At 52.0% G+C, this 23,280-nt stretch overlaps 1 protein-coding gene across 10 annotated transcripts in view; it reads right to left on the minus strand.

The window, feature by feature from the left end:
• The window catches only part of LOC144938578 (receptor-type tyrosine-protein phosphatase kappa-like), a 195,089-nt gene that overhangs the window by 56,056 nt on the left and 115,753 nt on the right, over positions 1-23,280 (minus strand). For 6 of the 10 annotated variants that reach the window (XM_078866540.1, XM_078866538.1, XM_078866534.1 and 3 more), the window contains 3 exons: positions 14,631-14,708; positions 10,215-10,277; positions 9,048-9,059 (listed from right to left, as the gene is read on the minus strand). The exons of 1 other annotated variant lie outside the window; for it this stretch is intronic. In XM_078866540.1, coding sequence (XP_078722666.1) covers positions 9,048-9,059; positions 10,215-10,277; positions 14,631-14,708 — 153 coding nt within the window. The remainder of the gene's footprint in view (positions 1-9,047; positions 9,060-10,214; positions 10,278-14,630; positions 14,709-23,280) is intronic. 3 more of the 10 variants (XM_078866535.1, XM_078866536.1, XM_078866539.1) reach the window with 3 other exon arrangements.

The raw sequence follows: 23,280 nt of genomic DNA on the forward strand, positions 1-23,280 counted from the left end.
CGCCAATCACACCAAGACATTCACGAGTGGTGGCAAGCGATTCATTTTGTAAAAAAAAACTAGAAGAGAACAACAAAGTACGATTAAAATGCTGTACTTAATTTAGTCGCGACAACGGATGATTGGCCGATGATGGAGAACGACGATGATGGAGCAGCAGAAAATGCATGAAATGCATTCGAGAGGAAATCCTCTGAGGAGATGGAGTGATTATATAACCGCTGATGATAGGCATGCCCATGTCCAATTCATCGACACCCACCATGATCAATCCACTGCTGGATGAAGGCCTCGCTAAGCTGTCGACCAGTTCTTGTTGATCTCTCCACGCTTCTCTGCGCACTCTTAAGTTTTTTTGTGTTTGCGTGTTTATTGCTAATGACCACGTTTGTGAAGCGCACGTCATCGACGGTAAATACACGACGATTACCAACGTGCCTGAAGAAGTGTTTAATCAGTGCGCATTCTCTGCTGTGACACACGCTTCAAAAACATATCTGACCGGGGAGATATTATTTATTATTAATTTCCGGCTGTGTAATATTAGACCACTTTGGACAACCCTTGTCACAGTGGTCTGCTGAACACGCTCGGTGCCGCGCGGAGATACGTCAACGGCGCTCGTTGTATAGTTAATTACCCACGTTTTATACCCGGTGTGTGTGGGCGGCACATGGCGCGACTTCCACGCGGGATTTCACGTCTTCGGCCCAAGTGATTTCCCAGCTTAGAGAGCATCGAGTCCACTGGTGCTCAGCTCAAATTCACGGCCCAGAGCCAGTGGTGGAAATTCCACATTCCTATGGTGGGGGTGAGTCAATCTAGTTGGAAGGTGGGTCCACGTTCACCGCTGAATCTCGGAACGTGCGAGCTGTTAGCGTGAAATTTATTTTGAGAGGCATAGCGACGCTGTTTTTGAAGACATTGTACTCACTGCAGAGAACGGCAGCGAGACGACTGCACTCTGTGATAACTGGTGCCAAATTGTGCCACACGCCCTTCTGCATGGTCTTGTGGGAGCCTCGGTACCAATAAAGTTATTTAATAAAAACAAATATTTCGAATCCATTTGGAATCGGAAGGAAAAACTGATCGGAAAGGGTTAATATAATGTTGCCCATCCCTGTCCAATTTTTCTCCGTCTTCCCTGCCAAGTGCCCGGGCAACCTGCGGCTCACAGGGCCCTGGTAGAGTTGCGCCGCCTGCACACTCAATAGTTGTGCCACTTGATGGAGGTCGAGCCAGGAAATGTCGTCGAGGATGGTGATATCACGTGCAAGATTAAAATCTAGTTCGTGCGGAGGGCAGGCGAGCGCCGGCGCTCCTCCATAGCTACGCCGCTCTTTGGGACTCGCCGTCCCTCCACGGGAAGCTCGCCCCACGTCGCCCAGCCACGATTGGGCACGCAGCAGCCACCGCACCACAACGTCGACCGCCACACGCAGCCTTCCGCGAAGGCCGAGCCAGCACGAGCGTTTATTGCCGGCATCTCATATTGCCCTGCAGCAGTTTTGCCTCGGTGTCAACTCAGCACGAGGGGAATCAAGACCCAGCAGGCAATCAAGAGCGGACTCTCATCCCGCAATTCGTGGATAATTGTTAATCTCCGCCCATGGCGATGGCTTCTCCATGGTTAAGCTCCACGAGTGTGCGTGTGTGTTTTTTAAATGATTACGAGGTACATCTCTGTGGTAACAAAGCTACGGATCCTTGTTGGGAAGCTGCCCTTGGATTCAACGCTGCCTTCCAACTCAACCGGTCCTGATCTTGTTCATAATTTCAGATTTTGTCACACGGTGATACTGCGTCCACATAAAACGTTCACTTTTGGAACTTGCACATGTAGACTTTGGTTTTGCTCGAATATAATCTTGGATTTTTCCGCTTCAGTAAGACAGATCGCTATGAAAAAAAAAGAGTCTCGCAGTCTCAATGGGCCCTCACCTGGCCATACATTAACTTAGCTGTCTCGATTCAAAGCACTGGATGCCTTCCTCCCCCCCCCCATCTACCCTCATGTAGTCTACAATTGTGTAAAGCATGTTGAGATGCGGCTGCATTGAACGCCGTATACATTCTTGCTGCCGAATGCATTAGCGAGCGAGCCAGTGAATAGAAACCAAACAGACACATTTCGTAGGTGCAGCGCACTCGGATTCACAAACAAAACACACGACGGCGATCGTAGCGTGCGTCACCACAATATTGGTCAATTATGGAGAATGCGGCGGCAGGCGCACTACCGACCGGGATTCCGTGGTGTGCCCGTCAGGCTCGTGACAACGGTGTAATAACGAATCGCATTAACCCGCTCCTCCTAATGCACCTGCTCTCAGAAGCCCGGGCCCCCAAATCAAATCACAAGCCAATGAAGTTGGCCTCAAATCAAATTGGAATCCAAATCCATCTCTAATTGATCCCATTTCACCACCAGAATTTGCCAATTCCAGAGGGATAGCGAAAGTGAGTGTTGCACCTCAAGCACAAAGAGGGCTTAGCCAGGAGCTGCTTGCTGGAAGCATAACAGGAATTTGCCTTTAAGATTCCACCACAATATTGATTGGGCGCGAGCCAATTGCTTTTAAAACATATATTCTGAAGAGATCTGCGCAAGTCACTGTGCGGGGTTATCGGCCGGCCCTGTTTGCGCTTTGCAAAGAAAACCTGGGGGGGCCCCAAACAGCTCAGGAGGGGACCTGAGCTCATGGAAAGCAAAGGGTGCATGAAACATCGGCTTAAATTCAATATAAAGACAATATAACGAAACGACTTAAACTCTCTTACCCTATTATGTCTCCAGCTCTCTTCCCGTCTCACCAGCTCTCTGTCTCTTGTCTATATAGCTCTCGTTTCACGAAGATTCCGTCTCACCTAGACGTCTCGTCTCACTCCGGCTTAATTTTGTCCATCTCTCTCTGTGTGTGAGTGTGTGTGTGAGTGATTGTGTGTGTGAGTGTGTGTGAGTGTGTGTGAGTGTGTGTGAGTGTGTGTGAGTGTGCAGATTTGCTGAGCATTTCTGTGAGGTCCTGGGGGAGGGAAAATCTCTCAGCCAGGAAAACATCATGGCACAAAGTGGGGATAACCCAGCTGAGGCTGCGGTGCCTCAAATATTGGAAGAGGTCACCCCCTGTGAGTGGCTGGCTGAGGTACCGGCTGTTGAGGAAGTACTGAGGGCGATCCGGAGTCTGAGACCAGGGAAGGCACCGGGCAGAGATGATCTCCCAGGCGAAATGCTGAGGGAGGGTGGCGTTTGTGCACAGACTGCCCTATATGACATCATAACAACAGTCTGGACCACTGGACGGGTTCCGCAGGACTGGAAGGATGCCCTGGTGGTCCCCCTCTTTAAGAAGGGGGACCGTACCGACTGTAACAACTACAGGGGCATCTCACTCCTCAGTGTGCCGGGTAAGGTCCTGGCAAGGATTATTCAACATCGCCTTGCTAGGCATGCTGAGGAGAGGCTTGCGGAGCCCCAATGTGGTTTCAGGAAAGGGCGGTCCTGCACAGATGCCATATTTTCTGTCCGTCTGCTACAGCAGAGGTGTAGGGAATTCCAAAAAGACCTACATCTCTGCTTTATTGACCTGGTCAAGGCCTATGATACCATCAGTAGGACTGGGCTCTGGGTTGTTCTTCGTGCTTTCGGAGTCCCTGACCCTCTGCTCACGATCATTAAGGACCTTCATGATGGTGAGCGGGCCCGGGTAAAACTACGTGGCCGGGAGTCGGAGCCTTTCCCTGTACACCTTGGGGTGCGACAGGGATGTCCTCTGGCTCCCACATTATTTAACATCTATTTCGACTGCGTAGTTCGTGAAGCCTTCAATAGCTGTACCGGGGGAATTACCATTTGGTACAGATATAATGGGAGGCTGATCGACGCCCGGGTGCGATCAAGGGATGGCTCCCTATTGGTCAACCACGTTATGTATGCCGATGATTTGGTAATAGCTGCTCATTCAGAAGAGGAGTTGGAGACGCTGCTGCTGAGACTGGAGTGTGCTACTAAGAGGTGGGGCCTTACCATCAGCCCCACCAAAACTAAGCACCTGCCTGGGTATTTTGTACCATCGGGCACTCCGTCCCCACAACTCCCAATCGGTGATGGGGCAGTTGTGGAGAGAGTAGAGAGTTTCCCATACCTGGGCAGTGTGCTCATGACCGGCTCCAGTTTATCAGCAGAGGTCTCACTCCGAATCAGTCGAGCGGCAATATCTTTTCATCGGTTGCGTAACGCTGTGTGGAAGCTACCTGGTCTGTCGCTCCGCACAAAGCTTCAGATCTTCTCGGCCACGGTCATTCCCTCCCTTCTCTATGCTTGCGAAACGTGGACCCCCCTAGTGGAGCATCTTCGCCGGTTAGAAACATTTAGGCTGGCCTGCCTACGATCCATCCTGGGTTTAACCAGGCTGGATTGTGTGAGGAGCTCACAAGTCCTTGAAAGATCTGGGCAAAGTCCCATCAGTGAGCTCCTCCGGCAGGCAAGGCTGCGTTGGCTGGGTCATGTAGCCCGCATGCCCAGCCACCGCATGCCTAAACAGCTTTTGTTCGGCCGGATCGAGGGGGCTAAACGGGCGCGGCACGGGCTAGAGAAGAGATGGAGTGATGTGGTACAGGAGGACGTGGAGCTGAGTGGACTTGCCGATGACTGGTACCAGCGGTGTCAAGATCGGCCTCAGTGGAGGAGGCTCGTGAAGGACGCTACTGGGCAGTTGGAGGCAGTCGCCCTCCAACAACAACGGAGGGCGGAGGAGCGACGCTCACAACAACGAGCGGAGCGCCGGGTGGCTAAAGCACAGCAAGTTGGCACAGTAGGGGGCACAGGTGGTGCATCAGCCAGTCATCTCGGTCATCTCGGTCAGTCGACCCGTGGCACCTGGGTCTGCCCCGTGACCTCCTGCCAGCGGGCGTTCGACACTTCACGTGGCCTCAGGGTGCACATGGCCTGGCACAAGCGTCGTGGTGACGTCACCGCCACTTAGTGGCGAATGGCGGTTGTTGTTGTTGTTGTGTGAGTGTGTGTGCACTGAGCCCACTGCACCGAAGCGTCTCTCTCAGTTTAACGCCAAACTACGGTCCCCAGCTCGACAGCGCTCGGGGCTCAATACAACATTCATTGCACCAGAAACCGTGGCCCCTGTACTTCTCTCCTTGCGCCAACGTGAGCCGCCGCTGCGGCTGACGTTACTCGATAAGACCACTTTTGTTGCGTGGTACCCCAACGCGGGGCGCTCGGAAGGGGAGATTGAACATTTCACGGTTGCACATTCGTAGTGACATAACCTCTCTTACCTCTCTTACCAGAGCACTTCACCGCAGCTGCACACCAACGAGCTTTCGCAAGCCTCGTCTGTGCGTTCTTCCTACAAGATCGTTCGTGACGGGAGCTGTCGCTCGTGAAAGCTGTGCCCTAAGGACACAGCGCACTGCGCTAGTTGGGGGTGCTCCACGAGTGAATGGTTGCCGGTGGTTACCGTGTGGATTACGGACGGGACCTACGAAGTTCGTGCCCCCCCCCCCCCCACTCTGTCACAGACAAGAGGAACACCACTGCACTGCGGTCGTCAAATCTACAGTGGCTACCGAATCGGTGTGGAGCCCACGGCTCGTGCGCTGCCTGAACTCGCACACTCCATCCGCAACACAATCGGCGTCGACATCACACGTCGACTTGGCGGTACCGAGAATTGTGTCCAAAGTTGTGGATGTTTAGCCGTATTTAAACATTGTAGGGGTGTCCAGAGACCCATGCCATGTACCGTACCTGGCTCCACTGGCGCACCCCCGGCAAGAGATCACGGCTACAGCCGGGGCTCAGGGAGAGGCGCGGCGAGTGATCCATCTTTGCACGCACATTGTAACGAGCACCTGCCTTGGGCAAAAGTGATCTGTAAACTCTCCAGCTGAGCAATTATACACTCCAATTATACACTCCTTGCAACAGTTGGGGCATAAATAAGAAGTAAATAATTTCTCAGATCTTTGTGAAGGCCTCCCCATGCGGCTGACCATATTTCATCGCTCTGGTCCGTGCGAGTTCGCTAAAATTGGGGGGCGGGGAACAAGGCCATTCAGATGTCGCTCACCACTGATTGTTCACTGCCATGGTTGGGAATCAAGCTCGGGTTAGTAGACTCGTGGCGTGGGGCACTCACCGCTGTCCAGATGCCCCACTGTCTAAACCTGGAGACGGCTGCCCCCATCACTGCCGTCTGTCTATGGTCAAAGCTTCCGCCGTGAATGACGCAATCATCACCCGCATCGTGCGGAGAGAGAAACCCCCACAATATGGGACATTATAAAATAAATTTTCGCCCCAAATTCTATTCCGTTTATGCCATCGGCCTCACACAATGAGATCAAGCAATCGCCATTCAGAACGTTGCTGCGAGCAGTGCATCGTGAGCTTCAAATTACACGCAAACACGTGCAAAGAGCACGCAGTCTCTGTGCGCCTGCTAAAACCATCGGCACTTTCCAAAGAAGTGCACTGTGGTACTGTCGTTTTAGGCCCACCATCAAAATTAATTGGAGCCAATGTGACCGACTGACAGCGGCAGTGATGGAGTGATGGATAACTGCAGACCGGTTTCACCCTCGTGAGGACCACTCCACAGTTGCCGCTTCACTGCATCACTGCTGCTACCATCGGTCGGTCACATCCCTCAAAAGTATTTTGATGGTGGGCCTAAGACAAGAGGACCACAATGCACTTCATCAGCAAGTGCCAATGGGTTTTTTTGGAAATGCACACAGGCTGTGTGATTTGTAACACGTGCCTCTGCTCATTGTGCAAAACTGTAGTCTGGACTGCGCTATTATTCTGTGGTGCTGTGGGTTATCTCGTCACCTACAGAATTGAACAGTAACATCGTCAGCCTGCGTCAGAGAAGGGCCCCTGAAGATATCTTCGTAGAACTACTTCTGAAGTCACTTGAATAGAGCTCCATCCACACAAGGAGATTTAACTTTCAACGCCCTGTAAATAGCAGCATTAAGTCTCACATACGCAACTTAGGTAAATTAAGAGAAAACAAAATGTATACTTTATGGTGGGCTTGTTTAGTAATTGGTGACTGTGCTGAGGCCATCAACTCACTTCACTTAATAAGCCAGTTCGTTCCCACTCTTTGTGAGGCTATGAGTGTTTATATAAAAGTCTATGGGTCTGTGTAAACCTATGGTTTTATACACAAGTCTATCAGTATCTTTGTGAGTCAATGGGTGTCTGTGTTTAGGTTATCGGTATCTAATGGAACCCCCCTAATTGAACATCTTCACCGGTTAGAAACATTTAGGCTGGCTTGCCTACGATCAATCCTGGGTTTAACCAGGCTGGATTGTGTGAGGAGCTCACAAATCCTCGACAGATCTGGACAAAGTCCCATCGGTGAGCTCCTCCAGCAGGCAAGGCTGCGTTGGCTAGGTCATGTAGTCCGCATGCCCAGCTACCGCATGCCTAAACAGCTTTTGTTCGGCCGGATCGAGGGGGCTAAATGGGCACGGCACGGGCTAGAGAAGAGATGGAGTGATGTGGTACAGAAGGACGTGGAGCTGAGTGGACTTGCCGATGACTGGTACCAGCGGTGTCAAGATCGGCCTCAGTGGAGGAGGCTCGTGAAGGACGCTACTGGGCAGTTGGAGGCAGTCGCCCTCCAACAACAACGGAGGGCGGAGGAGCGACGCTCACAACAACGAGCGGAGCGCCGGGTGGCTAAAGCACAGCAAGTTGGCACAGTAGGGGGCACAGGTGGTGCATCAGCCAGTCATCTCGGTCATCTCAATCAGTCGACCCGTGGCACCTGGGTCTGCCCCGTGACCTCCTGCCAGCGGGCGTTCGACACTTCACGTGGCCTCAAGGTGCACATGGCCTGGCACAAGCGTCGTAGTGACGTCACCGCCACTTAGTGGCGAATGGTTGTTGTTGTTTTTGTTGGTATCTAAGTGAGTTTATGAACATCTATGGGTCTATATGCGAGTCTAAAAGGTCTATATGTAAATCATTGGCCATTGGGCTGAGACCATCAACTGCCCACACTTGATCACAGCTGGAACCTGGATTAAAACCCAGGGTCTCCGTGGTCCTGGTTTGGATGCTCTCACACCTGAGTCAACTGGCCACATGAATTACTAATTTTTGATGTGGTAGCTGCATAACAACAATCATAATACAATCACAGTTAAAAGATACCACGGCTTCCCTCTGCCACTGAGACCAGGTTTCCCAGTGTGTTCCATGCTGAGCACATTCAATGGCGCTGATTGAATGGCGGTGGGGGGGACGGAGAGGAGAGGGGGGGGGGGTCAGCACGCCCGATGCGACGTGCATTTTCGTGCTCCACACGCGCCCTCAAAATTGATCACCGAGGATTGACTTTCAGTTGGAATTTAAACCGCGGCCAGGCCAACTGTTTGCCTATAAGCAAAGGTCACAATATCGACGATAAGTTTCTGGTGTTTTTTTTTACTTTGGGGCAGTGACATGGCCTCAAGAAAACGAGTGCCATGCTGCGTGTCAATAACAGCGGGCGCTTGTCGGCGGTTAGATTTGATCTCCCGGCGCGGCAGTTTAAATAACAGGCACGTTTCTTAAATCCGCCCACCTCTGTCCACCCAGCAGTACACCACAAGTTTATTGACCAGCAGGTCACGTGGTGCGGCAAAGCGTGGGTACTGCCGCCTCTTCGAGGATGTCTACCCAGTGTGGAGGAGGAGGTCACACTACGCTCTCGAGGGAACCTCCAGAGCTCACTTTTGTGGAGGCCCTTCCGCCAGCAGTGGCGTGAGCAATACATTACAGGGCTGCACCTTTATCCATTTTATGTGAACCTCCTGACAATGATCCACAGAGGCTCCACATCTGGTTAATGAGCAGATAATTAGCGCCATGGTTAAAGTTCTCAGTGGGTGCGCGGCAGCGCTAGTCACTGAGAGGTGCGGAGATGTTTCAAAGCCTCATTGCAAAGCAACTACGACGGTGATGATGATGGTGGGAACGATGTGTAACGGACGGGTCGCAGGGTAACTTTGATTCTGGTACTCACCGTTGATCGTCACTGCGAGTGGTTATGGCCAGCGAGGGAGGAAAAACAAGAAAAACGCCGCATTGCGATGAGATTGTCACAGCGCTGCGCCCACGTTGGTTGCAAACGTTTGGCTTCATGGCCACGCGTAACACCATCGCACATTAGATGTAAACAATACGGCTATCGCTCGAACATTGATTTACAAAAAAAATGCTGGGAGAGATACCGTCGGCTTTAACTGAAATCATGGATAACACCACTGCTGATATGGGTCAAAAACAACATCACTTAACACTTGGCATCTAGTGCTGATAACTTGCAGTAGAGTAATTGCTTTTAATAACATTTAAACATATATAATGAATCAACCTCAGGCAACCACAAATGTATTTGCAACAAGTCATTATTATCACATCACTCTACATTGACGAAATATTACAATTCTGACACGTGGCTTTGCCTGCCTGTAAAAGTGACATCAGCAAAGCATCTCCTTGTCCAAATGTGGATGGGCCGGTAATCGTGTTTGTTAATAGCCTTGAGCCAGTGGTGGGAATTCCACATTGCTATGGTGGTGGCCAGTATATCCATAGGACAAAATAAAAACCACGCTATGTTGTTTTCAAGCCCAAACTAAAGGGCCAAAGCATGGGTCGGAGAAGGCAGTCGGATCTGTTGCTTGAGATGTTCTGAGCATTCACGAGCAATTCCTTCACGGGGCTCAGCGCACACCGAGACCTATTCTACTGCTTTGGAAGGACGCAGACCATGCTGCCACTGCTCTTTCTCTTGTACAATAACGGCATTTATATGGCATTCAAAAAAAAACCCCGACAGCAGCGATGATGATTATGATGATGACAGATTTCCAATCAATCACAAAACCAACGATGAGTCAATGAATGTGACACACGCGAACACAAAAGCGCACCGTCATTGTTCAGAATGAGTTATCTCTCTCAATGGTGTTGAGCTATGCAATGGGAACAGACACAAAACCACTAAAAACCAACTGCAAGCATGTAAGTAAGCGTTTTCTACTGGATAGCTCTCACCTAAGACCTCTGTAGGTACAAACAGGTCATCGGGGACTGGCCCATCCAGCAGAGTGAGCAAGTTAAGAAAGAAGCAGAACAAAAAGGAAGAATTACAAATGGTGTGAGCTTTTCCCGTCAGCGTCCACACCTGCACACACACCTGTACACTCCACCGCCCCCCCGCCACACCCCCCGGCGAGGGTTGCCCCACCTAGGAGGTGCACAACAAACGGCACGTGTCACGACAAGAAGAATGGAATGATGGTGTCCCCAGAGCGCGCGAGGGGAGAGCGACTCGTGCGCGAGTCGTCTCGAGGAGCGCTCCGTTATTACACGGACACAGGGCAGCCACCTCCTCTACAAGAGGACGATCCTCTGGGAAAACCAGGGACAGGTGGCAAACCTGGCCGCGGCGGCCGCATCCACCACGCCGGTGACAACGCACTCACTACGCCGTATTCCGTCCGCAGTCCCGAGTCTGGTCGACGCTGACCTGCCGGTGGAGTTTCAGTCAAGCCCGAGGCTGCGGATTTCATTGACGGCATTCTCCGAGTTTAGTCAACTAAAGCAGTCGAACGTGTCTGTGAAACGTTCTCGGTTATTAAACGCGTCGTGAGGAGCGTGCTGTCGCTCCCCCCAAACCCCGCCACTTTATGACAGCCAATTAGTAAACCGAGTCAATCTTTTTGTCTGTACATACACAGCCAATTACCATGTTAGGCCTTCCCCAGTGTATTGCTGTCAATAATAAAGTTACTCAATTATCTCGGCCTGCGTCCTCATTTAGACTCGATAATTCGTCTCATCACAGTCGATCTGCGCCGGGCAGACACAGCCACAGTCACGCCCGGTGGTTTCTGTCCCCTCAGCCTCGTCGCTGCCTAAAACAAAATGCAACAAAAACCACCCCGTTGACAAATATTTTCGTCACTAATTTAGTTAACGAGATTAACGTCGGTCCAGACGCACGCATGGCACGGAGGGAAATGTCGGGTAATCAATCAACTTCCCCGCAAATCGGCTACGGAGCTACGCATAGCTGACGGAGGCGCCCCGGATGCCTCCCAGGGCCTAATGATTTAAAGGTTACTCGGAAAAGTGTGCGGCAACTCCTCTGGAAGCCGCGCGCGTGCGATCCATTATCGCCGTGGGTTTCCGCGCTTTTGCTGCGATTATTAATTGGCCAGAGGACACTGTTTAGTGTCACCGCTGATTTTTGTCTTGGGACGCCGCAGAGCGGACAGCGGCAGCTCTTCTATTGCAGGGGCTCAGCAACACTCGACAAAACACCAACAGCAGCAGCAGCAGCTGCTGCCATACGTGCAAGGAGGCGGTGGTGTCACCACAACGCCCGTGCCAGCCTAGGGGCGCTTTGTGACATCTGGAAGGCTCGCCGACAGGTTCAGGTGGTCAGGGTTAACCGACCGAGATGACTGACGGATGCTTCCCATTGCACCAGCCCAAGGCACGTACAAGCATACGTAAACACGCACGCATGCACGCATACATACATTTCCACCAAGATAGAGCGCTTACATACACTGTAGGGCCAAATAAAATCCCAACCAAGTTCTTGGATCACAGTGCAGAGCGCTAACCACTACGCCACCACTACGCCACCACTACGCCACCACGACCGACAACACATCACTCACATAGGTGCAGACGTAGTGACGTCACTGTGTGATGCCGGCTCGAGAGGGGCACGGGGTGCGATGTACTCACATCGCGGACACCCCGTATGTAGTGACATCGCTGACGCCACGTACATGTGGGTGTAGTACCGGCCCTAGAGGGCTCGGTGAGCGCTGAGTCGTAGCGCTGAGTGGCACCACGCTCTGCGTGCAGTGCCGACCCCTACAGGATGGGGTGTGTCGGCCAGGGAATGGGGTTACTTCAGGCCATGGCACTCTGGTTGACCTCGGAGGACACGTGACTGGTAAAGTCTACACAGGAGCCCCAAGTGGGGGGGCTAGGGGTGGTCACGTGTCGGGGCGAGATCCTGCGAGAAGGTGGTCGTGGCCAAGGGCGGAGCCAGCCACGACCAGGGAGGATAAAAGCCGGGTCCCCAGAGGGACCGGGGTTCGGCGTTGCTGTTGTATCCTGAAGAAGTCGACGTTCCACGTCCTGAAGAGTCACCAACACATGGACCCGGACCCAGGCCGGGGTCCGGTCCGTTGTAGCTAAGTTACAGAGCAATTAGCGCAGTTAGCCTGGTGGTCCACCACCAAAGGTTGTTATTTTGTTAACGCCGAGTGTTGGTATAATACATGTGCTGCCTCCAAGAAGTGCGTCTGCGACTCAGTTGAACTCATTACACATATATTCCACAAACACACCCAACAAACATTTCCTGCACAGCCTACACGGACTGTTGCAGCAAGCGCTGTTAGTGAGCACCCATTAAAGCTGGTACGGTGCATCAGGGGGTGGTGTTGGCAATACCACGCCTGGCCACCTTTGTCTCTCCAAAGTGTTGATGTTTTCACACCACACAAAGTACTCATTAAAGGCTGAGTCAACTTAGGACAGGGAATTGAACCATTTTCGTTCAGTTTATAGTGCAGTGCACTAACCAGTGCACCCACTACTCCCCTCAATTCGACACGCACGCACACACGCAACACAAACACACATTCGCACTCGCGCACACATCACCGCTCCACAACGTCAGGGTCAGGATTTTAATGAAAGATAGGAGGACGTCGCGCCAAGATAAAGTAACACGGCGATTGCGATCCAGGAGGGCTGGGACGGGTCGCCGGGTTAAATGAAAGTGTGTAGGCCAACACATTAACGCTGTTGACTCCATTCGCCAGCTCTTCATGGCCTTGTTTGACTCATGTAAACGGGTGGCGGTGCGCTGCCAAGTAATAGCGAGATAAATTTGGCGAGCCAAATGCAATTTCCTGTCGATTTAGCAGTCCGGCAAAAAAAAAAACATTACCCAACGGAGCTGCCGTGGGGTCGCGCGGAATATTGCAGGGTTTAGGCAAGCGCATCGCAGGGCAAATATTTGCCCAGGAGCTGAGAGCTACAGGAAAGAGGAGCAAGGTATGGCCCGGCCAATATTTACAGAGCAACGCACCCTACTGCAAGTTGCCCCGTTCCGTGGGTTTAAGTTCACGAGCTGCCCCGGATCAGAAGTGCGCAGGCCGCCATCGACATTGGAAATGGGCAAAAAAAAATGTTCGAGTGCGAACGCGGCCGTTGAGTTACCACGACGTTTAGAATTCCTCGCGCACGAACCCCCTGTTTGTTTCTCAGCGTTCCCTGTTACGTGGCTAAGTTCGTCCGCCCCATATTTACGTTTAAAATTTAGACAAAGTAAATCTTCCAACACAGCTTGCTACTTAAAATCACGCCTAAATGAACGTCCACTGCACGATTCCCTTCTAATTAACGATTCCGGCTCCGTCGCAATTAGCTCATTTACTTCACGGAGCGGCACCTCACGCTTGCACATTGGGAAAATGTAACGCTGGGATTTTAATTGGGGGTCTCGAACATTTCCGTGAACCAGATTTGGGGCACTGAACTTGACCCCAAGAGAGCATGGCGCGCTGTAGGTTCTGCAGCCCACCACCATGTGTGTTGAACGGCGGGGAGCAGTAGAGTCGTGGTTAGCGCTACGCTGCGCTACGAACCCGGTGACCCGAGGTCGATTTCCACTCGCAAACAACACCAGTGATGATTATCTGAACCAGTCCTGGGCCTCCCCTAGGTCGACTCAGCCTCAAATGAGTACCTGGTGTGGTGTGTAGTAAACATAACCACTGGGGAGACAAAGGCGGTCGGGCGTGGTGCTGGCCACCCACCCCCTCGTGTGCCGTGCCAGGGTCCTTGTGAACAGCTCTTGCCCCAAAGTATGTTAAGGCTATACGGGATATCTTTGCCTTTGTATGTTGAACTGACGCGCATTCACAACCTGTGCTCTTTGCAAGCTCGCTAACAGCGTCCGTGCCGCAGCAACGCGATTAGCCAATTGCTGCACTTTGCTGCCACTTAGTTTGCTCACACAACACTCAATTTAGCCGATTGCAGATGTCGCAGACGCGTCTCTTGGCGTTAAAAGCGGAGCGTCGCGTCGCTTAAATCGCGGTAAACAGTGGCTCGCCCAACGCCGCTACGCACATGAGCGGGGTCCAGCAGCACGGCCGGGACTCCGTTTGATTCGAGACTCGGCATCGACGACTCAAAGGCGCGCTGCGGCACAAAACGAGCGAGGGGCTTTGAGACCTGCCCAGCGTCGAGCGGGGGGGGGGGGACAAATGAAATAAAACGACGACAAAAAGCAACAATGACAAACGACAACAAAAATCAACAAACTCAAGCACACAGACAAGCACGGGACCCACGGCCGAATGCTGGACACGCACATGCACACATGCACGCACGCGCACGCACGCGCACGCGCACACGCACACACGCATGCACGCACGCGTACACACGCACGCGTGGGAGCTTTGGAGCATGCCGTGTGACCGGGCGAGGCGGGGAGGGGCGGGGAGGGGGCGCACGGAGGCCGGGGTGTGCACAGCGGGCGTTTCAGCCGGTGGGTTACCTTGGATGAAGTATGGCTGTGCAGTTCTGCAGGAGGTGCCATGGGTTTGAATGGTGGTGGATGGAGAGGTGTAATACGCTGCACGCAAAACAAAGAGCAAACAGGGCCGGCGTTTGTGAGCGAAAAATAAGGGGGGGGGGGGAGGTCGCACGCGTGGGCGCGGATTCGCTCCGGCGCTCGTAATCGCGGAGCGCGCACGGCGGAGCGACGCGCGGAGCGGCGAGCGCCGTCGGTCAAAGCGCTGACGGCTGCGAATTAAACACGAGAGGCGTGGGCGGGAGAGACACGCGCACAGCGATGACGAACACCGCGACGAGGCGCAGTCTCGACACGAATGGAGCCGTGTGAAACTAAACAAATTAGTAAACGTCTCGTCGTTAAATCATCGCGCTTCCCAGCCTGTGCTCGGTGGCTCAGCTCGTGTACCCCGTGTGGGATGTGGGGCTACGTGGAGCCGTGTAAAGTAACGTGGAGCTGCGTGGAGCTTTGTAGAGCGTGTGTAGATTATAGTGGAGCTATGTGCAGTGATGTGGAGTCGCCTATAGCTGTATTCAGCTCTGTGATGTTGGAGCTGTGTGGAGGAGATGTGTTGAGTTGCGTGGCGCAGTGCACAGCCTGTGACCTGCAGCACACAGCTGCAGCGCAAGAAGCCCATAGCCACACAGCGTTGTTGTTGTTGTTGTCATCGTTGTTATTGTGGGGCCGACGCCTCTGCAAGGCGTTTATTCTGATTAAGGATTTTCTCGGAGGCAAAATCAGCGATCATTTGTGAGCTCCGGTGTTGACAATCACAGCTCCATGCATGATTTTTTTCAAAGAACTTGAACGCACGACAATAAAAAAAAATCTCCTGAAAAGGAAACCTTGATGATTCACTCACAACCTTCGTGACTCTACTCCAAAAAGTTTGGTAATTCACGAATAAAAAGGATGAACACGGAGGTTACAGTGAAAATCGTTATTCAAGCAGCCCGTCAACACCCACGACGTATTTCGCGTTGCTTTGCCTCCTGTCCTTGACAAATACTCACACATTGGATCTTGATTTGAAGCTTTCGTGACTGCAGGAATCCATACTCTTTGGTTCTTTGGCTAAAGTCACGTAAGTATAAAATAAAATAAATCACGACGTTTCGGGCGCAACACAAGCGTCCGTCATCAGGAGATGGAGCAAAGAATGTGGCCGTAATAATCCACATAGCAGGTGCTGGGTGGATGACTACACCACAGAGAGACGGTGACGGCTTGATGAGTTCAACCAGCAGTGGATTAACGACGGCTGATTGTTAGTTTCGCCGTTGTCATTAGTAACACAAAAACTAGAATGGCCCGCGTGGAAACAATTCACGTGCGCTCAACGGCCATCTGAGATTGCGTGACCCGCTGACCTATGGCCATTGACCTGTGGGGCCAATAGGGCCGGGCTACATTGGCCGAGGTCATTGTAGAGGTCAGGAGCGCACAAGGCGACGTCGCCATTCTTGGCATCGACCGGAGGCAAGGTGGTCGGCAGGCGACGCCAGCCAACCTCGACGGGGACCACCACCACGGCGGCCTCGTTGTCCTTCTAGGTATGCTCCTTTGGCCTATGTAGGTAGTCCTACCCAGCAGGCCAACTGCAACTCGCCTACTAGGTCGACTGTTGTTGACTCGGCTGAAGGTACGTGGAACAAAGATAAAGACAAAGATCCCGATGTATCCGACACAGACTCTTGAGGTAAGTAAGTCCTATTAGCAAGCACCGATCAAGCCCGGCGCAGTGCACGAGTGCTGATGTTTGCACATCACGGCAACTACTCAATGAAGGGTGAGTCGACCTATGGGAAGCCCAGGAATAATAGTTGTTAGCCACTGATGTTGGCTGCGAGTGGGGATCGAACTCAGGGTTTGTATTTCAGAGCATTAACCCCGACACTCCCACTCCCATAGGATTCTACATTTCTGCCCGGTTTTGAACAGGGGGACCATCGTCGCTTGTTAGGTGACCGTGAAAACCACTGCACTACGGAAACCACACGGAGTCTGGTGCTGGGCAACACAGGCAACCGTGCAATGCAACCCCAGCCTCGTGCACGCTCGCTGGATACGCAGCGTACGGCGTGGACGCCGGGAAGGACGTCATACGGTCGCTAGCGATGCCGGGCACAGGACCCCCACTCGGACTTCCTCCAAAGCCATCGTCGCGATCACGAGTGGGACACCGAGTCCAACGCCAGCTGCACAGCTGCACAGCTGCACAGCTGCACAGCTGCACAGCTGCACAGCTGCACATGCTGCACAGCTGCACAGCTACACAGCTACCAAACCAAACCGGCACTGGCGCCAGCTCCTGCAGCAGACGCTGCTATCCCAGCGCTGCAGGCTAGCCCCCAATCCCATTTGTCGTACGCTTAGTTTCGTTGTTGTTACATTAAACATTTTGTGCATGTAGCAAGGACCGTTGGTCACTTAATTCAACGCAAGCCATCAATGGAGCAATCCTTGATAGCCGTAATGATGAGGGCAGATCAAGTGAACTAAAACAAATGTCGCGACTATTAGCATCATCTGCTTAACATGACACAATTAGGATTCATAATAGAGGTTTTTTTTGGGTTAGATCGCATGAATATATAAATGTGTCGTTAAACCCACCTCCACCCGACAAAGCCAATTAGTAAGGGTTGTCACGTAAACAGAACATGCCGATTCGTTACCAGTACAACACACCGGTGTATTGGAGAGCAAGTGTATATATCATGTACGTTGATTGCCATATGAATAACCCAACCGGCAATGGATACCCATTGCGATTTATATGCATTCATTAATGCCTCCCCCCCTTCACACGTGAAGGGCTCACAAGTGACGTCATCAAAAGTATCCCTCTATTTAAGAAAGGATACAGGAGGATTTCTCCACAAATCTATATGTCACCTGATGAAGCTAGTTGTAATTACTGGCGAAATGTTGGACTCAGATTGTAAATGTTGTGGCTTGGCTCTCCAACACGCCGGTGTGCTGTACTAGTAACGAATTGGCACGTTCTGTTTACGTGACAAACCTTACCAATTGTGTGTTTCGGGTGGTGGCGGTTTAACGACACATTTATATTCACGCGAACTAATCCAAAAAACCTATATGAAGGATATTGGTCGCGAAAGCAAACGTGTTAAACTGACAATTCGGGTGTTTTGCACAACTGGAAACGACACGAGAACACGTGGCTTGTGCTCCAATTGTGGCCGACATTCACTGTGATGCAAGATCGCTCGTCAACTAAACGAGTCGTAACTGAACCTCGCTCGCATGTCAAGAATATCCACGGTGCGGTGTCTCCCACTAGCTCCTCGTTGCGCCATCATCACGACTCTCCTCCTCCACCAAGCCACGTGAGGAAGCGTGCCGGCAGCAGCATCGGCGGTGGCGGTAGTGTCGGAACTTTATCCTTCAGAGCCATCCGGCCACTTCAACATTCAAGGACGTAATTTTCCCTCTGCCATTCACAGCAAAAAAAATGCTCCCGTTCTGCTGCCTGCTTTGTCTCCGATGCACAATTTGGGGTTGAGGATACAATCTCGGCAGTTGGTGGGCGTGGGCTAAAAGAATTACGAGTTCTGTGGTCGCTATGTGGCCTGGTATCGCCGGAGCATGTGACAAGCACACATCCTTTTGACTATCCGAGACTATGCGTGCAGTACGGGTGCTTACTCGCTATGATTTAGGGGAGTGACAGTGCCACTTGTAAATAATGTGGCATTTGTGAAAAGTTGCGGGTTTGTTATTTTGAAATGTCAACTCAACTGAATGTGTATTTGTTTGCTTATTTAATTATATTTGAACCCACTCTGTGTCGCACTTTTATTGCCTTCCACTGCATTTTGTGCTTTCTGGCCTCGAGCGTGTACTGCTATGGCATTGGGCAGCTGAACAACTGTGCAAGACTTTTCGGAATACAAGGAAGGAGGAAGGGAGGTTTCTGATGTGGAACCGAAGCCCTTGAACTGACAGTGGTGTGTGTCAGCGGTTCGTGCACTGCGCTACAAACCTGGCCACCCGAGTTCGATTCCCGTTCGTGGCTAACGGCTAAATATCTGAACCGGTTCTGGGCCTCCCCGGCAGGTCAACTTGGCCTTACAGAAAGCATCCTGGGTAAACATCAGCACCGGGGAGACAAAGGCGGCCAGGTGTGTTGCTGGCCACACTATCCCATCATGTGCCGTGTAGATCTTCATAGGCATTTGCTACTGTTTAGCACTTGCTCCAACAGCCTATGAAGGCTACACGGGGGATCTTTGTATTTAGTTGCCTACGTGCATTACAAAGGTTCACATTCCCCCAGTTCACACAAAAACGTGCTCAGGGTTCCGCAGCAGGCGCAGGGAAGTGCGCGGAGGATCAAACCGTGTGCCGATTCAGTCTGGCCCCTAGACATCTCCCAAGTTAACCCCTTAGCTGCAACACGTGCAGACATGCCCTGCATGCCTACGCCGGAATTACATCTCCATAAACATTGATCCAAAACATTTTTTGCGAGGTCCCTTTGTCCTTTTGGAACAATTTTTGTATGTATTTATCATTATTATTCGTAGCAGTAGTTGTATGGTTTTTAGAGCGGACGCCCACACACAAAGTTGAATTTTTTTGGACGCAGTGTGCCGAGTGGAGTAATTGGCTGGCGTATCGATGGCGCCTCCTAACCCCGCCGTCGCGAGCCATTGTCTTGCCTGCGACATACAAACATGAAGCCACCTACAAGTGACAGCCAAGGTTATTTACAACAAGCCCAGGCCTGTAATTTTAATTCTCACTCTGAATAATTATCAGCGCTGTGTGTGTGTCGCCGCGTGTGTGTGCGTGCACGTGTGTGGCTGCCACAGGAGGGAACCGAAAGACAATTATTTTGTTGGCACGTCGCGAATGAATGCTTCAATGAGCCTCCGCTCGTAGGTCACGTGGCGTAAGAGTTCATCAAGTGGCCACATACGTCGCACTTTGCCTGCGCAAATGTGTCAATTTAAAAAAATATAATCTCATCCCTGTCTTAAAATGGCAATACATGTGATTATACCGTCAGTGCTATTCGGTGTTTTTCAGAGTAACATTTCGTCTCTTGACAAGCAAATGGCATCATTGAAATTGGCCCTTTTCAAATACCACGAGCGACTGAATGAACCGGAGTCGCCCCCCCCCACCCCCCAGCTTTAAGAAGGAGCCGCTATGATGACCACATGCTCACCTCCCGTCAGTCACGCGCACAACATGCTCATCGCAACACCGTCGTATCGAGAACATTGATCCTCCTCCCACGTGGAACAATAGCCTCTTTCGTGCGACCACGTTCGCTTGAAGGCTGGAGTAGGCACGCGACGAGCAAACAAAGCCGTCGTGAGAGGCATACTTCATGCGGTGTGCCGAGTACTGAAATATATTCCAGCAGAATGTTTAAATCGTGGTTGACGAGCACATAAAATGTCTATGACACAAAAGCCATATATTCCCCCAACTGCCGTGAAAAACTGTTGGGGGAAAGCGCCATGAGTGGGAATCTACGAAAGCTGACACGGTGCACGAGGAGGTTGTGCCACCAGTACCACGCCTGGCCACCTTTGTTTCCCCAGTGCTGATGTTTGCTCATGGCACCAGGCGGTTGTTGTTATGCTGTGGCTGCAACCAGGTTTCTATGGTGTAACCAGGTCCACATCCAAAACGAGTATTGCCCAGTCGATTTTCCCTGTTCCAATATACTGCAAATGCTTATTTAATGCCAAGTCAACATAGCAGAGGCCCACGACCAGTTTAGATAATCGCCAACGATGATTAGCCATGGTACAGAATAAGACCGACTAGCTAACCATTACACGCGCGCATAAACATTCACATGTATTGAGATGAGTGGAGGAGGTGTGCATGTACGATAAGCATGCAGTGGGGATGACTATGTATGGGCGTAAAAGCACGGCGTCAAATCTCAACCCCCAGTGATTTCACGAAATTGTCACAATTCAGGGTCACGATTCCATCCAAAAGTCGATGCTCTTCTGCTTGATTTATACCGTCTCTGGTTTGCACTGCGTCTTATCTCTTCTGTCTCGTCCCCACAATTCTGATGACCGCATTATGCTCAATGCGTTTGCATACACAACCTCTGCACAGGTCACAAACAAGCAATTGTTCCCATTCACAAACTGAACGTGTGTACCAAGGGCACAATAACCGCCTGGACTCTGTTCTACTCCACCCAGCGTCACTTGCCCGCTTTACGGGGGGTGGTGGGGGGGTTCTGGGTGTAGCTGTCGGGATTTTAAACAATTCAGCAAAAATAAATTCAATTATATCAACAACACACGTAAATATATGTAGTGACGTATATTGAGTCACTATGGCGTTTAGCGACAGCTACTGAGGCACCAGAGTACGTATGGCATGGAAGGGGGCCCTAGGGGGCATGGTTCTGGTGACAAGTCAGAGAGAGGGCAGGTGAGGACGGGACAGTCTGGGCGAACCCGAGAGGGCACGTGACGAGGACAGGATAATGAGGGGGGCCAGAAGATTGCGAGAGGGACACGTGATGTATAGCCCAGAACCTTCTAGTAGGATCTAGAAGGGGGCGTGGCCGAGGGCGGAGCCAGGCCACGCTCAGGGGCATAAAAGGGAGGTCCCGAGAGCCGATCGAGGCTGTCTGTTGGAATGGAACCCGTCGGTGCTACGTCTCTTCGATCCTCGGTCCTCGGTCTTCGGTTTTTACGCTCGGTATCGTGGGTCAGGCAGTGTGTTACGGACTGACCCAGTTATGTAGTTACCCCATTGTGGTCTAGTTACCCCGTTGTGGTCTAGTTAACCAGTGTACGTTTATGTAGTTACCCTGTTGGGGTGCGAGAATAGCGTGTTGCCTCCACGTTCAAGTGTGTACCTCCGTGGAACCCACTACATATATACAAGGAAAGTTTATTGCTTATTATTGTAATGCGGGCGTAAGCGACCTTCCGGAGGTGACGTCACGGGGGGTGGAGTCATGTGACGTGGGGGGAAGGTTCGGGTCTTTAAGCGGGTAAACCGGAAGGGGAAGGCAGTCCGGTGGTGAATGGAAAAGGGGAGGCCACGAGGGCGAACGAGAGGAGGGAGGCACCGCCGGCGAGCGGGGGCCGACCCCAGAGTACAGCCAGGAAGGCTGTGTGTTAGAGGCAGCGGTGTGGCTGCAGAGAGTCGCAGGAGCGACGAAGAGAGAGGAGAGTACAGCCAGGAAGGCTGTGTGTTAGAGGCAGCGGTGTGGCTGCCAGGAGGAGCTGCGAAGAGAGAGAGAGAGCAAGAAGCTGGGAGAGCTGCGGAGGGAGAAGAGCAGCAGCGAGTACAGCCAAAGGGGGCTGTGTGAGAGAAACAGCAGCGGAGCTGCTGTTGTGGATCGGGCTGACATTGGAGTCAGCACCGTGGAGAAGCTACCGAGTCAAGACAGCCGTGTGGGTGTACAACACGAACCGAATAATAAAGGACACTGAGCCAGACATCGTGGTCCAGTCGTTTATTACACTGGTGTCAGAAGTGAAACGGCTTGTCAAGACGGCTCGGAAGAAAGAATATTCCTGTGCCATCATCTGCTACATCATCCGACTTACGATTGAGACAGATGGCGCAGCTGGAGACCTGGAAAATCGTGCTGGCGAAACCGTGTGAGCTCACCACGCCGACGACGGCAGTGGGGAAAGCCGATGGTGGTCTGCAGGCCGACGCCTTGCCTGCGCTGCCAGCGCCATCTGCCACGTGGCACGAAGACGCCATCTTGGGCGTGGCAGGGGAGAAACGGCGGGAAGCCGCCATCTTGTCTTCACCGCGGCGGGGAGACGCCGCCATCTTCAACATCGCGGCGGAGAGGCAGCCTTGCGCTGCCATTTGGAGGTGCCGCGGGGAGAGCAGCCTGCTGTGAGCTGCTGTTTTGCGAGGGGGAGCTGCGAGGAGAGGACGACGACGCTACAGCTGCTGGGGCGGGAGCTCTCCCGTCCTGGCTCGGGTGCGTAACAACGGAGCAGTCAAGTCGCCGAACGAGTTCTGCGAGACGACTCAAGTTGCCGCCCTGCCATCCTCTTCTTGCTGCAGCCCCGGGCGGGTCGTAACGATACGCAACCGGCCTTTACACACACCTCACCCATCTTTCGAGGGCCGGGTGGGGGCGATTTTGTTCTCTCATGACTCGATTGTGCGGAGCGCGGTTCGGAAAGTGTGTATGTGTGTGTAATAACGAGGAACGCGCTATCTGCTTGTTGCTCGGTGTCAATTAAAGTGTGTACGTGTGTTGAGAATGGACGGAGAGTATGCTGTGCTTGCTGAGTGTTAAATTGTGTGTGTGCGCTGCGGTGTGGAGTTGTTATATTGATGTCGAAGTTAATTATTAACTCGGGAGCGTCGGGTATCTTGCGCTGTATCATCTCGTGGGTTACCTTGTGCGATGGGCTTAATTGGAAAATATATATATTTTTTTTGGTGTATTGTGCTGCGAGGTGCTATGTGCGATGTGGTTGTTGCAAGAGAGAGAATATTTGTGTTGTTGCTGCAATGTTACGACTGGATTAATGGTGTGTTGGTTACCTGCAGATCGGTTTGCTATGGTGCTTAAATGTGCGCGTGTGATCGCGATATGCTGACTGTATGTGCTGTTACACCGTTCTGTACGGTTATG

The sequence above is a fragment of the Lampetra fluviatilis genome, chromosome 22 (genome assembly GCF_964198595.1).
Source record: "Lampetra fluviatilis chromosome 22, kcLamFluv1.1, whole genome shotgun sequence".
NCBI lineage: Eukaryota > Metazoa > Chordata > Hyperoartia > Petromyzontiformes > Petromyzontidae > Lampetra > Lampetra fluviatilis.